The 16,249-nt window shown below is 49.8% G+C and overlaps 1 protein-coding gene across 1 annotated transcript in view; it reads left to right on the top strand.

Annotated features, from left to right (window-relative positions):
* Positions 1-16,249, top strand: part of IFFO1 (intermediate filament family orphan 1) — a 37,962-nt gene that overhangs the window by 6,071 nt on the left and 15,642 nt on the right. Inside the window, exons 3-4 of the mRNA XM_015420730.1 lie at positions 14,186-14,246; positions 14,352-14,447. Of these exons, the coding sequence (XP_015276216.1) occupies positions 14,186-14,246; positions 14,352-14,447 (157 nt within the window). The remainder of the gene's footprint in view (positions 1-14,185; positions 14,247-14,351; positions 14,448-16,249) is intronic.

Genomic DNA, 16,249 nt, shown 5'->3' with positions numbered 1-16,249 from the left:
ATGCAGAAGGTCCCTGGTTCAGTCCCCGGGGCATCTCTAGTTAGGTGATGTGAAGGACCCCTGCTCAGGACCCCAGGGAACTGCTGCCCGTCAGAGGAGACAAGACCGACCCAGATTGGCTGGTTGGCCAGACTTGGTAGAACGCAGCTTTGTGTGTGTCCAAGAGAACAGACTTTGGAGCGGAGAACCAGAAGGGGTGGTGGAGGCTGCTTGTCTTTGTTCTGAAAGCTGCTCCCGGTGTGTTTCCCCTTGCAAGCATGTGTAACCGTGGGGTGGGTGACTGGAAAGAGCTGGATCGGGAATGGATCAAGGTCACCCCCACCTGTCCAGTGCATTTTATTCCCACCCTTATTCCTTCAGAGCAGCACACAAGCAAGCGTCGCCTTCCCTCATTTTATTCTCATAGCAGCCCTGTGAAGTAGGTTAATCTGAGAGGAGACGAGTGGCCCAAGGTCACCCAGTGACCTTTGGGGCAGAAGGAGGACTTGAACCCACACCTTCCAACTTCCAGACTGCTGTTCTAACCAACGTTCCCTCTAAGCTGTGGAGCCTTGTGAGCAAAAATTCTACTTTGTGAGCTACTGGCATTAAAGTTGTGAGCGAGCGACTTGGCTACTGCTTAAACTAGTTTGCTCTGGAGCCATCCTTCTGAGCTAAGACAAAAAAGTGTGAGCCGGAGGCTAAAAAACTGTGAGCTAGCTCACACTAACTCAGCTTAGAGGGAGCATTGGTTCTAACCACTGCCCCCACACTGCCTCTATCACTTCTCCGGTTTCCGAATTCTCCCCACATTTGATGCTCTGCTTGTATCTTGTAGTTAGCCCCTCTTCCCAGTGGGACATTTTACAGGTGTTGCTCCAAGTACCAGGGTTCAAGATCTTTTGGTACACGGGGAAGGGAATCAACACATCCCCTGCAAAATAAACATCCCCTGCAAAAGATGTTTTGCACAACAGAACCTGCAAAGCAGAGACTTTTTTTTTTACTCCAGCCTTGCACCTCTGTGCAGATGGGAATTTCCCCTCAACACGACTTTACACCTTGTGCACATTTATCTACAGAATAGTTAATACAAATGACTACAGAGTAATTCCTTTGCTCTCGCCCTGTGAAACTTGCTTGGTGTCAGAGACTGGGAAAACTGCTGCCCTTTGTGATTTCAGTGGAGACACATCCATTTGTTTTTGCTTGCTGACAGGAACTAGAGTGTAACCTGACACCAGTGGCACTGCTTTAATATCCGCTTGCCCACTGGCACTAAGCACAGGAATGCGAGGAAGAAAAGGCTTTAAAATCATGGCTTGAAAAAAAAAATTTTTTTCCCCCTCCTCACCTCCATTTATTTTGTAACATCCAACCTGATGAAGAGTTCTGGTGAACTCTTCACATACAACAAAGTTTGAGTCCAGTGGCACCTTTAAGACCAACAAAGTTTAATTCTGGGTTAATTCTGCATGCACACAAAAGCTTATACCCAGAATTAAACTTTGTTGGTCTTTAAAGGTGCCACTGGACTCAGTTCTGTTACTTCAAACCAACACGGCTACCCACCTGAATCTATCTTTATGTAATGTTGATTGATCCAAATAAAAAGTATTACATGGACCGTTGTGGCTTTCTTGCTGTTAACTACAGCCTGGCATATGGAAAGTGAACAGGTAAGGCTTTTGCTTGTACAGAGAAAAAGAAACAGATAAATCTTCAGCTGCTTTATTTCTCTGCTCCAGCCAGTCTTTTGTTCAAAACACATGAAAATAGCTGAGGTAAACTGGGTGTGTGAACATACCAGACACAAGTTTCTCATCAGTTCTATGTGGATGAATCCAGCATACCTTGTGAGAGGACATACATGAAGGACTCTGAGTTTTTGGTGTATCTCTTGGCTGTTTCCTCATCACAATTCCAGGGAACGAATAGTTACCCAAACAGAAAGGAATGTGCCTCTCTAGCTTAATTCCTGCTTCTCCCTCCTCTCTTTTTCATTTCCTTCTCCCCATGAACCCCTCAGTTGCACTGCCTTGAAAGAAAATGGAGTCCACGTGGACCCAGTAATGCGGAGTTTGGAAAATTCCAGAGAGCGTTTCAGTTTTCAAAACTGAAAGCTTGGCAAAGTGCAGGAAACAGAGAGGAGACACTGCAGACCCCTTCCGCACTACAAGTTGGGAATTCGAATGGACTTAAACAGGGCATTGGGTCCATATCCCTAAATTTATGCTTTCGGATTTGTCAGAAAAACTAGGATTGGAACATCACTTGGAAAATTATCTGGTGCCCTAAATAAAGCACGATTTGATTTGGCATGTTCATTCTGATTTTCATTTTGTAAGCAAATTTTAAAAGTACCCGATGCTGATTTCATATGTCAATGGCAACAAATACTTGAACTGCAGTATCTGATGAGATAAAAATAAATCAAGCATGATCAAAATGTTATATTGAAACAAATTCAAAGCTTTATGTGGAAATTATTTTATTGGCATGATAGTTTCTTCCCTACAACCTGTTTTCCCCTTAAATTGTTTAAGAAAGAAAACCCAAAGTCACAGAACACTGATGATGCACCAATTTAAGCACACCCAAAGAGCTGTGGATGGTTGTATACCTATCAACAGGGGTCATTTCATAGAAAAAGAGGTGCAGGAGCTCATTAGCATAGCTCATTAGCATAACTTATTTGCATATGCCACACACCCTGACATTACCGGAAGTGTGTCAGAAGGCAACACCCGCCGCTCAGGCTCCACTGGACTCTTTTGGATTGCTAGCTATTGGGGGGGGGGGGAACGTGCAGATCTGTCCTCACAGAGGAGGGAGAGCTTGTACCTGAATAAAACTTGGTCTTAAAGGTGACACTGGACTGTTTTGGATTGCTAGCTATGGGGATGCAGTGAGGATGCAGATTTGCCCTCACAGAGGAGGGAGAGCTTGTGCCTGAAGGCGGGCGGGGGCCCCCTCTGCAGCTTACCTGGCTGCTTCTTGCTCCTTGTGGCCCGACTGGGGGCTGCTGGGAGCAGGGGGCGGGGCTTGTTGCATGTGCCCGCCCCCTGGGCTCCTTACTGCCGGAGCTCCGCTCCTGTGCGCTCCTGCAGGAAATGACCCCTGCCTATCAAGAATCTCACGCTTGTCCATGGAAGTCAGTGGCGATGCTTCATCACTTGCATTGCTTGTTAGTTCCTTGTAAGAGTGGTGTTTGCAATCACCCTTCCCTCATGTGAGAGGAGGCATATACATAAGAATTTTAGCTTTGAATCAAAACCAATCAAATGCCTTCATAACTTTGATAGTTTAAAAATAAAAAGATTATGATACATATTTGTGATTTTTATCCCCCCTGTCATTTGCAAGTCAATAAAACCTACATGTGCTCCTTCACATAGTTCCTTGGGATAGTCATGTGTGTGGGGGGGGAAGCCTAAATTACAATCTTGAAAGAATCAGATGTGATGTGCCTAATACTCAGTTGGCCATGGCGCCCTTTCATCGTTGTTCATTTTATGGAACAACAGATCTTTCAAAATGGAAAATATCCCATCTGAAAACTAAGCAGTGGGGAAGTTTCTGCCTCACATCTCTGCCTTGAACTGTGCCAAATCCAGGGGAAATTGTCAGTAAATTTTGAAAACTTCTTTTTGGTATTTAATTCCTTAATTCAGAAATGATGAAGAGGGCAGTCGCTTCCCTGCCCTCTGATACAGGACTTGAATTGACATTACTTTAAAACCAATGGAAAGGGTTGTAACTTTGTTCTGTGAATCCTGAGATCTATAGTCTGAGGGTACTGACAATTCCGTTGGAGATACTTTATGCCCTGGTACCTCCTTGCAGAAGTACAGTTCTCATAATTCCCTGGAGAAATGGGACTAGGGAACCTGTTTAAGCCTGTACTGTAGATAATGCTTAATCTTTCATCTCATGTACCCTCTTAGAAGCTGCGGTGGCTCAAGTGGTTAAGACGCTGAACTGCAGGCTGTGGAAGGTCGGTAGTTCAGCAGTTCGAGACCCGAGTTGCCACACGACGGAGTGAGCTCCCGTCTCTAGTTCCAGCTCCTGCCAACCTAGCAGATCGAAAGCAAGAAATTGCAAGTAGATAAATAGGTACCACTTCGGTGGGAAGGGAACAGCGTTCCGTGCGCCTTGGTGTTTAGTCATGCCGGCCACATGACCACGGAAACATCTTCGGACAGCGCTGGCTCTTCGGCTTGGAAACGGAGATGAGCACCGCAACCCTAGAGTCGGATTCGACTGGCTTTTCGAGCAAGGGAACCTTTACCTTTACCCTCTTAGTGGAGCTGTGTGTGTACATGACAAATACCAGACTGGTTAAATACTCGCAAGCTTCCCTCAAGCATACATTTGGTAACAGAATGGGGTCCAGCAAAGAAATTCTTGTAACCTATTCCTCACTAGCATATCTGGCAAGTGCATTCCTGTACGATGTGTGTGCGCATGCAAACACAGGGATGCCAGCCTCTCCAGGTGGGATCTGGGGATCCTCCCAAACTCCAGCTCGCCTCCAGACTACAGAGATCAGTTCCCCTGGAGAAGATGGATGCTTTGGAGGGGTGGACTCTGTGGCATTGCGCCCCACCGAGGTCTCTGTCCTCCCCAGGCTCCAGTCCCCAAATCTCCAGGAGTTTCCCAACCTGGAGCTGCCAACCCCATCCCTCCCCAATCTCCTGCCGGTGGCAAGGGGGGAATGTTCCCTCTAAGCTGTGGAGTCCTGTGAGCAAAAATTCTACTTTGTGAGCTACCGGCATTAAAGTTGTGAGCAGGTGATTCGGCTACTGCATAAATTAGTGTGTTCTGGAGCCATCCTTCCTGAGCTGAGACAAAAATGTGTGAGCCGGAGGCTAAAAAACTGTGAGCTAGCTCACACTAACTCAGCTTAGAGGGAACACTGGACCTGACAACTCTAAGCATGGCAGTGCTGTGGATGACAGTTGTGCTAGAAGACTTCAGCACACGTGCATGTATTTAAGTGACCACTGTTATTGCTGACCCTGAAAACTGGCCGTCTGAAACAGAGGGAATTGTTACAACAGAATAGTCCAGGAAGATAAAGGGAAAGGGACACTGGACTCTACTGCTGTGCTTAGCACGTGCTATCTGTTGCTGTATGTAGTATCTTACTGTGTAATTTATGTAATGTGTAACATGTCATGTGCAGCTTGGTGTAGGGGCTAGGAGCGCGGAATCTAATCTGGCAGAACCAGATTTGATCCCCCTACTCCTCCACATGTAGCTGCTTGCGTGACCTTGGGTCAGTCACAAGTTCTGTCAAGAGCAGTCCTCGAAAGAGCACTCCCAGCCCCACCTACCTTGCAGGGTATCTGTTGTGGGGAGGGGAGGGTAAACGGCTCTGAGACTCCCAAGTGAAGGACGAGGTATAAATCCAGTCTCCTCCTCTTCCTCCTTCTCCTCCTCTTTGTTTCACCTTTGCTTCATATTTCTATAATCCTAATCCTATTACATTGCTTATTGGTGTCCCTTCCTGTCGCTTCCATCGATTTAGGCTGAGTAATCCACCTTGAATCTCTGTGAGAAAAGCGGGCTAGAAATAATGTAAATAAAACACATAAATAAGTCTGGGAATCTTTGGGGATACCCGGAGGGAGGAGGGTGATACAGCTCCTTGTGCCTGCTGTCCAGTCACGACCCCCTAGATGAGATTCAGAGCCAGTTTGGAGTAGTGGTTAGAGCGGCAGGACTCTAATCTCGAAGAACCAAGTTTGATTCCCCACTTCTCCACATGCAGCCAGCTGGGTGACCTTGGGTCAGTCACAGTTCTCTCAGAGCTGTTCTCTCAAGGGCAGTTCTCTCAGAGCTCTCTCAGCCCCACTCAGCTCACAGGATGTCTGTTGTGGGAAGAGGAAGGGAAGGGGATCGTAAGCTGCTCTGAGACTCCCTTCAGGTAGTGAAAAGCGGGGTATAAAAACCTCTTCCAGTTTCAGAGTATTCCTTGTCATTTGGGGGCGCACATGCCCCTACCCACCCGTAATGGTGGCTGTCCCCCGTCTATCAAACAGGGGCTGTGGGGATACCGCCATGGGCAACACGGCCTCCCAGTAGCGTCTACCTTCCTGAAGGCCTGCTGGTTCATTGCAGTGGAGGATGGTGACTGGAGGGCTACACTGCTTAAGCTGCTTGGATTCTTTGGGGGTTTGTTTTGCTGTATCCCGGGGATGTCTCATGGCGGGGCAGCAAGGGGGCCTGCAACCGAAGCTCCTTCCTCGGGGCATAGCCAAGGCAGGCGTGAGCTTGGGCAGACAGGAAGGGGTCACACGGGGAAACTGCGCACCGGTTCTGTTTGGCTGTCTGGCCTGTGCGGGAGAGGGAGGGGGTGGAAGGCAGGGGAGGCCCTGTCGCGGTGAGGCTCTTTGGAGGGAATGGTGCATTGCAGATGAGCTTGAGAAGCCGGGTCAGGAGAGAGAAGGAGGCTAAGCGAGGGGAAGGGGGAAGGGAGGCGCCAGGGTTTCCTGTCTAATTCTAGAAACCCACAGCTGCCCGGCTCCCCCTTGTTAGTGTTTTCAAGCAGCTGGTGAGGAGAGAAAGCGAAGCTCGGCGCAGACCCTGAGCCGGGAGGGCCCGTGGGCTGGAGGGGAGAGGATTTAGTGAGGGGCAGGAGGGGCCCCGTTTCCCATAGGAAAACCAGTCCTGACACTCCTTCCCACAAAGCTAAAGAAAAGGAAGGTAGGATGGGGCCGTGCTTGACTCTCTTGTGACCACCCAGCTCACACTGATCAGGAAGCAAACGTGTTGTCTGCCCACCCCAAAGATCCCGCTGGCGTTCCTGGGGCCGTCCATTTATTTTCTTCCATTTAATTGCACTGAGAAGGGGGCACGGTTGCCCTCCTTCCTGCCCACGCTTGGGTTGCCGACCTCCACGCGGCACCTGGAGATTCCCCCACTTATAATAGTTGACCTCCAGACTACAGAGATCCGTTCCCCTGGAGAAAATGGCTGCTGGGGGGGGGAGGGGTCAGTGTTCCCTCTAAGCTGAGTGAGTGTGAGCTAGCTCACAGTTTGTTTAGCCTCCCGCTCACAGATTTCTGTCTCAGCTCAGGAAGGACGGCTCCCGAGCAAAGTAATTTATGCCACAGCCAAATGGCTCGCTCACAGCTTTAGTGCCGGTAGCTCACAAAGTAGAATTCTTGCTCACAAGCAGAGGTAATTTCGGGGGGGATCGCGGGGGATCGCAGTTCCCCCGGGTGAGGTACGGGGGGCGGGGCACACGACAAAGCCCCGCCCCCCGCTTCCGGCCCTCATTCAGCCAGGAGGAGGCAGGAGAAGAGGGAGGGTAAGTTGCTTCCTCCCTGCCTCTCCCCACCCCTGCCTGCCTGGGGCCAGGGAGGGCCTTCGCGGGGCTTCCTTGCACTCCCGCCGGGACCATTGGGGGCGGGGTGTGTGGCCTCATGACACACGTCCGGTGATATCAGGGTGTGTGGCCTTATGACACACTTCCGGTGATGTCAGGGGGTGTGGCATATGCTAATGAGTTATGCTAATGAGTTCCCCTAGCTCTTTTTCTACGAAACAGCCCCTGCTCACAAGACTCCACAGCTTAGAGGGAACATTGCTGGGGGGTTGTGTGTGGGCTCTGTGGCATTGTCTCCTGTTGATGTACCTCCCCTCCCCAAGCCCCACCGCCCTGCAAATCTTCAGGTGTTCCCCACTCCAGAGCTGGCAACCCTATGCATTGTGTGGGGGTGGGGCGGTAGGGGTGGCATGCAGCCTATATTTGAGTCACTTCCAAACGTTCGGTCAATCTGTCACGGCTGGGCTGTCCTGAGAAAGGGAACGACTGGAGAGCCGGTGTGGTGTAGCAAAATGTCCGGTCTGGGAGACCCAGGTTCGAATCCCCGCTCTCCCATGCTGGGTCACTGAGTGACCCTGGGCCAGTCACAGGCGTTCAGCCCTAGCCCACCTCACAGGGTTGTTGTGACGATAAAACGGAGGTGAGGAGAATGATGTCATCGACTTTGGGTCTGCATTGGGGAGAAGGGTGGGGGTATCAATGAAATAAATAGATAAGACTTGAACGAGTAGTGTGTGCGTGTCCTACTGCCCTGCTCAGCCAAAAGCAAAAACCGTCCTCCTTCCTATGTTTCTTCTGCTTGTGGGGGGCTCCTAAGTTCCAGAGGAAGGCTTCCAAACTTGGCTGGGAGCAGTAGAAGGAAAAAGAGGAGGAGGAGGAGATTGGATTTATACCCCGCCTTTCACTCTCGGAGTCTCAGAGCGGCTTACAATCCCTTTCCCTCCCCCTCCCCACAACAGACACCCTGTGAGGGAGGAGGGGCTGAGAGAGCTCTGACACAAACTGCTCTGAGAGAACTGAGACTGACCCAAGGTCCCCCAGCTGGCTGCATGGGGAGGAGTGGGGAATTTAAATCAGTTCTCCCCGATTAGAGTCTGTGCTCTTAACCACTATACCAAACTCGCTGTTTGAATTCTGTGTCGCCAAATCAGGGGCTGCGGTGAGGGCCAGAGCTGAGAAAAGTGTAAGAACTTTTCCCCACCTTGGAGGCAGGATGGGGGCAGGATGAGTCCTGGACAGGGCCGGACCAAGGTTTTTCGATGCCCTAGGCGAAACTAGCACCCCCCCAGGCAACGCTGCCTTGTGGCGCCCCCCCTCACCTTGTGTCCCCCCCCCGCCGTCGCGTGCCTCTCCGGCACTCAAGCCGGGTGCTAAACTGAGCGCATCGGGTGGTGGTGGGGAGGGGGCCCTTCTGCTTTTTCTCCCCCCCTACCTGCTTCCCCCCATCTCTCCTCCCCCCCGGGACCAGGACCCCCCCAGCCACGTGTGCTGCGTCTCCTCGCTTCCTGCGGAGGTGGCGCCAAGGAGACTCACCGAGGGCGGTGTGGAGGAGTCGTCTGGTCCGAGCAGGCCCATCTCGGAGGAGGAAGTGGTAGCAGGTCTGCTCCAGCCCCCTCTATGCACTGTGCATACCTACCTGAGCCGCCCTGCCTCTGGGCCCTTCAGGCGGTGCCGTCCGCTTCCTCCCTCCTCATTTCCTTCCCCACCCACTTCTGGGTGCCGGACTCGGGGTGAAAGAGGCGGCGGCAGCGGAGACAGCAGTCCCCCGGTCAGGGACTAGATGCATGCAGGGCTTTTTGTGGCGGGGGGGTGCATTGGCGCCCCTAAGGGCCGGCCTGCTCTAGGCGAACGCCTAGTTTGCCTAGTGAGCGAGCCGGCCCTGGTCCTGGAGTGCCTTCTGCTGCTTTTTGCTGCATAAGCGCATTCCCACAGGGGAAAGGAGAGGGTCATACTTGGGAGTCCGCAGTACCCCGTGGCATCCCCTTATCCCTTGTTTGAGGGACTGAGGTTATCCACCACTAATGGGCAGGAACAAGGCCTATCTTCCCTTCCTGAGGTAATCTTGCTTATCTCCTTCTCACAGCCTGGAGGGGAGGTTCGCTTTGGGGAAACGGGGCAAATTTAGGGAAATAGGCTTGGTCCTGTATGGGGCATTGGGATGGGAGAGTGGAAGGGGGGGTTTGCAGAGGGGACATCAGTCTTCCCTCTCTCCCCCGACCCATCTGGTTAAACTCAACGAGCTTGAAGGTACCTGCTGCTAGTTGCTTGATTTAATAGCAGAAAAATGTTGATTCACAGTTTAATAAAGTTTTTTGTGACTCGGGACGGGAGGCACATGTTGTACAGCTTCTCAAGTGTTTAACAATAAGCTTTCTATTTTAGGTAATGTTGCCTGATACTTATTTTAACCACTGTTTGTATAGGGTTCGTGTTGAGCTGCCTTTGGTTGCAAAATAAGAAGTTAGTTGTGCATACATTCATGTGCATGTGTGAATACATAACACTGCATTTATTTTCCTTCTACAACATGACTACGCTTCCTGGCAGAACAGATGCCCAGAATCTTTCCGTGGCAAGGGCTTCATAGGTCAAAATAGGGCTTCCCATAAGGTGGAGAGCAGAGTCATAAAGCAAGTTGTAACATTCAGGTACTTAGAGAGCCAGTTTGGTATAGTAGTTAAGAGCACGGACTCTAATCTGGGAGAACCGGGTTTGATTTCCCACTCCTCCACATGCAGCTGCTGGTGTGACCTTGGGTCAGTCACAAGTTCTTTCAGAGCTGTTCACTCAAGGGCAGTTCTCGAGTTCTCTCAGCCCCACCTACCTCACAGGGTGTCTGTTGTGGGGAGGGGAAGGGAAAGGAGTTTGTAAGCCACTCCGAGACACCTTTGGGTAGTGAAGGGCGGAGTATAAATCCAATCTCCTCCTCCTCCTCTTCTTCTTCTCACAGGGTGTCTGTTGTAGGGAGGGGAAGGGATTGTAAGCCACTGTGAGACTTCTTTGGGTAGTGAAGGCTGGGAATAAATCCAGTCTCCTCCTCCTCTTCTTTTTCATCTTGCATTATAAATATGACATTAGAAGACTGTGGACTAGCGTTAATTAATTCAGTGTATGTTTTGATAGTTGGCCATGGAGTCAGCTTTAAAAATTGATACCAAAAATTTGACTTGCGAACATGCTTATAATGAGTTCAGATTTCATTTTATTAAACCGTGCTATTTTGAAGGAAGCTTGCTACAATTTCAAACCACTGATTTTTTTCCCCCACTCCCCCTAGGAGGCAATGTTAGACTTATTTTGCAGGGAAATATTTGAGCTTTCAGTTTGACTTCCTACCTGGCCTTCTTCCCCAAGTCATTCTTTCTTGCTTTTCTGCCTAGCTTTCTGGCTTCCTCTCTCCCAAGAAGCGATGAGTAATAGCCAGTTCTTGTCCTGCAGTGTGGGTGAGCGAGAGGAGCAGGCCGAGTCCTTTGGCATACTGGCTGCTTGGCATGGGCTTCGCTAGAGGGAAAAAATTCCACTTATTTTAGGCAAGGCAAAATGGCAGTGCAGCTGTGCGCGGGGTGGGGGGGAGAGACTGTTTTAAACTGGCATTTATTTTATGCAGTAAAAGACAGGACTGCCCTGAGTTGGATGGCCCAGGCTTGCTCATTCTAGTCAGATCTTGGAAGCTAAGCAGGGTTGGTCTTGGTTATTGCTTGGATGGGAGACCACCAAGGAAGCTCAGGGTCACTACCCCACCTCCATTCCTCTCTCTTAAATTTTTTTTTAAAAAATTATTTCATTAGATTTCTTAACTGCCCTTCCCCACTTACGCAGGACTCAGGGCTGTTTACAATGCCTTGAAAACCCTATGGGATTGTCATGTGGCTTGTGGACACTTACCCCCGCCCTTCTTCCTCCCTTTCATTTTTTGTCCCCCCCCCAGTGTGGATTTCTAAAGCAAACTGCGTTTTCCGTTCCTTATTGTATGAATTAAAGGAACCTAGCATAGGTACCGAGAAGAACTGATGTTAGTGGCATACAGGTGCTTGCTTGCACAGTTTTATTCTGCTGCTGTTTCCTCCATCCTAAATTCTCTATGGGTGTTTTAAATTAGACTGCTCACTCCATGCTTTACACACACACACACACACCTCTACCTGCATTCGCCATGAGATTCTCCAGATGGTGGAATCTGCATTCACTGCCAATTTCTGCAACGGGTGTCATGAATTCCTAGTGACGGAAGGGGAAAGGGGGACTCTGGTTTTGAATTTCCTTGGTTAGGGAGAGCCCAACACTACAGTTTAACCTTAAAGTGTAGGTTCAAATTAGAAGAGGAAGACAAGAAGAGAAGTGATTGGATTTATACCCCGCCCTTCACTCAGAGCGGCTTACAAACTCCTTTCCCTTCCCCTCCCCACAACAGACACCCTGTGAGTTGCTGAGGCTGAGAGAGCTCTTTCCAGAACTGTCCTTGAGAGAACAGCTGTGAGAGAACTTGTGGGGACCCAAGGTCATCCAGCAGGTCCAAGTGGAGGAGTGGGGAATCAAACCCGGTTCTCCCAGAATAGAGTCCGTGCTCTTAACTACTACACAAAACTGGCTCACTGGTACCTTCATCTTGCACTGGTACCTTCGTCTTCGTCTTGGATGGGAGCCAGTTTGGTGTAGTGGTTAAGTGCGCGGACTCTAATCTGGGAGAACCGGGTTTGATTCCCCACTCCTCCTCTCGCACCTGGCTGGATTATCTTGGGCAAGCCATAGTTCTGATAAGAGCTGTTATTGAAAAAGAGCAGTTTCTGTCAGAGCTCTCTCAGCTCCACCTACCTCACTGGGGGTCTGTTGTGGGGAGGGGAGGGGAAAGGAGTTTGTAAGCCGCTCTGAGTGAAGGGCGGGGTATAAATCCAATCTCTTCTTCGTCTTCTTTTGCAGTGTTGCTTCCAGAGACACAACAAGTCTTCTGTGTCTGGGCCGTTCCACTCTGATGTGTTGCGTGGCATTAGGGGGCAGTGGAGCCATTTGAATGCTAATGATTCAGATAAAACATTCAGAACATTTAAACCTTTTAGAAACAAGATGGTGGTGCTAGCATTCAGGGGGGGGGGGGGAGCCAGGCAGATGTAAGGAACCGTTGCTGGCCTCAACCAAAGGCCTGGCGGCACATCTCCGCCTTACATGCCCTGCGAAACTGTAATAGCTCAGACAAGCACAGACGTCACTTGGCAGAGAGTGCCACCAGGCTGATATGTTGTAAGCAACGTTCCCTCTAAGCTGTGGAGTCTTGTGAGCAAAAATTCTACTTTGTGAGCTGCTGGCATTAAAGTTGTGAGCGAGCGATTTGGTTACTGCATAAATTAGATTGCTCTGGAGCCCTCCTTCCCGAGCTGAGACAAAATTCTGTGTGCCGGAGGCTAAAAAACTGTGCGCTAGCTCGCACGGACTCAGCTTAGAGGGAACACTGGTTGTAAGCCGCCCTCAGCTCACTTGCCTGTCCTGGCTGAACCTAACAGAGACCAGATATCCGCACTGACCTAGTTATCTCCCCGGAGTCAAATGCTACTCCGTAGTCCCGGGACAGCTGAGTGCCAGGTATAGATGTGGAGGAAGGAATAAGGAGTGCTAACTCCGGCAATCCAGAAATGGATGAGGCCTACCCAACATAGCAAAGGAGAGGTGGCAGGTGGGAGGGGGGTCATCTGTCAGTGTGGCTTATTCTGGTGCTGGGGCTTGCGGTGGGTTTACTAAACATAGCTTGCGGTGGCTTTCCTGGGTCTGCTCCCAACAAACTGCTGCGAGTAGCCGGCCCATTCAGCACGAGACCAGAGAGGTACGAAGGGCACAGCCCCCTCCAGCTGTCCTAGCCACACATTCCAGAGGGGGTGTCTGCCCCATGGCCAATTCCTTGAGCACTCCAGAGCCCCAAGGAAAGTTTCCTGTGCCAGGCATGGAAATCAACAGGAGGGAAAAGGATCCTCCTCCCTGAATGTGAAACAGTTTGGTGATCTTCACTGGTCAAGGAGTGGCTCAGTGGCAGAGCTTGGCATGCAGAAGGTCCCAGGTTCAATCCCCCACCTTTCCAGTTGAAGAAGAAGTGAAGAAGAGATTGGTTTTATACCCCGCCCGTCACTACCCAAGGGAGTCTGCTTACCTATAGTTGTCAGCGTTGTTGCACTGCAGATCAAACATGTTAAATGGAATCTAAATACAAGGTATGAGGCATGGACAAATCCCAGTTGCTTGTACATGAAGAAAAGATTGGATTTATACCCCGCCCTTCACTACCCGAAGGAGTCTCAGAGTGGCCTACAATCTCCTTTCCCTTCCCCTCCCCACAACAGACACCCTGTGAGCAAATGTTCCCTCTAAGTTGTGGAGTCTCATGAGCAAAAATTCTACTTTGTGAGCGACTGGCATTAAAGTTGTGAGTGAGCAATTTGGCTGCTGCATAAATCAGTTTGCTCTGGAGCCATCCTTCCTGAGCTCAGACAAAAATGTGTGGGCCAGAGGCTAAAACACTGTGAGCTAGCTCATACTAACTCAGCTTAGAGGGAACACTGCCTGTGAGGTAGGTGAGGCTGAGAGAGCTCTGACAGAAACTGCTCTTTTTCAAGAACACTTCTGACAGAACTACGGCTTGCCCGAGGTCATCCAGCCAGGCGCAAGTGGAGGAGTGGGGAACCAAACCCGGTTCTCCCAGGTTAGAGTCCGCGCACTTAACCACAACGCCGAACTGAAAGGATTCAGGTGATGTGAAAGACCTCTGACTGAGAACCTGGAGAGCCACTGCCAGCCTAAGTAGACAGTTCTGACTTCGATGGACCAAGGGTCTGATTCACTATAAGGCAGCCTCGTGTGTATTCATGTTTGTCTGCTGTACCTCATCAGGTGGGAAGAGGAGTACACGTTGCGCGTTCAGCTGCAAGACCAGGTCACCGAGCTTAATGAGGTAAGGGGACTCCCGTTCCTGATGCTTCTTTGCCCCCTGGTCCGGTTTCCCCACGCTTGGGAGTTCTGACTGGGGAGTCTCTCTCTCTCTCTCTCTCTCTGACAGGAGGCTCAAGAGGCCGAAGCTTGTCAGGAGGAGCTGGCCATGAAGGTGGAGCAGCTCAAGGCGGAACTGGTGGTCTTCAAGGGGCTGATGAGTAACGTGAGTGAACCCTGTCCGCAAACAAAAGCCATGCCAGGCCTCTTGTGAGGACCAGTTGATCAAATGTCTCTGTGTCACGAAGCGGGACACACAGATCCCTGAAAAGGCCGAGACCAGTGGAAAAGCATGTCAGTCCTTGTATCCACAAGACTGGAGATAATTTTTAGTTGGCGCACAAGGTAAAGTGTATATATTGGCCTCAGCGAGTGTACGCCGAAGCCCTGTTGGCAGGTTACCATGAATACACATTCAGTCTGTGTACCAGTGTACACTTGGTTGTTCTTTGTATGTACACGGAGTGATTTTCACATGACAGTCCATGCAGGTACAGCAGAACGAGTGACTGAAACCACACAGTTTATCCAGGTACTGGTCCCCGGTTTCTCTTGCAAAGTGAATGTGCGTTGGCTCTTTCTTACAAAGAGGTGTACACGTGTAACAGCAGGATGTCTGTACATTCACTGTAACGTGTGAACAGGGCTTTAGTCACCAGTGTTTCAAGGCTGGAAGGAGGAAGTAAAGGAACAGCTATAGATGGGCCCAGTACTTGTATGACTTTTTAAAAAAATTATCCTTAACATGCATTTACTCCAGAGAGGTCAGGGTGGTGTACATTGTTCTGTGCTCAGTTTATCCTCATTACAATCCTGTGAGGTAGGCTAGGCTGAGAGGGGGCTTTCCCGCATGCTTGACTTACTCCTGATTTTCTTGGCAGTCGGTCCATAAGCATCGGAATCAATTTAGGCACAGTTCTTCCACCTGTCTGCCCTCTCTCTGCATTTTTACAGTTGGGCTCTTTTTGTAGCACGAACTCCTTTGCATATTAGGCGACACACCCCTAATGTGGCCAATCCTCCAATAGCTGACAGTAGCCCCTGTAAGAAGAGCTCTGTAAGCTCTTGAAAGATTGGCTATATTAGGGGTGTGTTGCCCAATATGCAAAGGAGTTCCTGCTACAAAAAGAGCCCTGGCCACTCTTCCGCACATGACTTAAATAATCAGTATTTTCAAGGGAGGGTGCTGTTGTCATTGGTGATATCATAGCACCCCCCCTTTTTATTGTTTTGTGCATGCTTATATTGATATCATAGCTACATTAAGAAAAACAGCACTATATTGATATACAGTTGTCATGATAGACTGAGCAGGTGGTCTGATTTCCCAGCTTCCTTTTTTTTTTTTTAATTAAGTCTTCAGCTTCTTCCCTTCTAGGGACATAAGGAAAAACCAAGAGATCTCACAGCAGTAAACAGCAACTATGACAAGAGCTGGGAATAATTAAATGTTAAAGATGGCAATTGTCTAAACAGATATATAGATTGTCTAAACAGATATATAGAATACAAGAAAGGGGACCCGCGATACTCGCGAGGGTGGAAGAGGAGGAAGCAGAAGCAGCAGGTAAGCCTCCCTCCATCCCCGAACACCGGACTGCCCCAAGTGTGCAGGAAAATCTCCCTGCCCCCCAGGTGCCCCTGATGTGCGGATTTAGATATCCGCACACAGGGGGCGCCTTCGCTGTTAGATTTATAGATATATTGCCATCTTTAGTTGACTCATTTTAAATGTGCTTTTAAGTTGAATGTTTTTAAGTGTTTGCTCTGACAATGATTTTAAGGTTTATAACTCTGATGTTACCCACCCTGAGCCCGCTTGAGGGAAGGGCGGGATATAAATGCAACCAATAAATGCAACCAGGGCTCTTTTTGTAGCAGGAACTCCTTTGCATATTAGACGACACACCCCTAATGTAGCCAATCCCCCAAGAGCTTACAGTAGCCCCTGTAAGAAGAGCTCTGTAA

The sequence above is a fragment of the Gekko japonicus genome, unplaced genomic scaffold (genome assembly GCF_001447785.1).
Source record: "Gekko japonicus isolate JY-2015 unplaced genomic scaffold, Gekko_japonicus_V1.1 scaffold1516, whole genome shotgun sequence".
Lineage (NCBI taxonomy): Eukaryota > Metazoa > Chordata > Lepidosauria > Squamata > Gekkonidae > Gekko > Gekko japonicus.
This window is presented reverse-complemented; position numbering and strand designations above follow the sequence as displayed.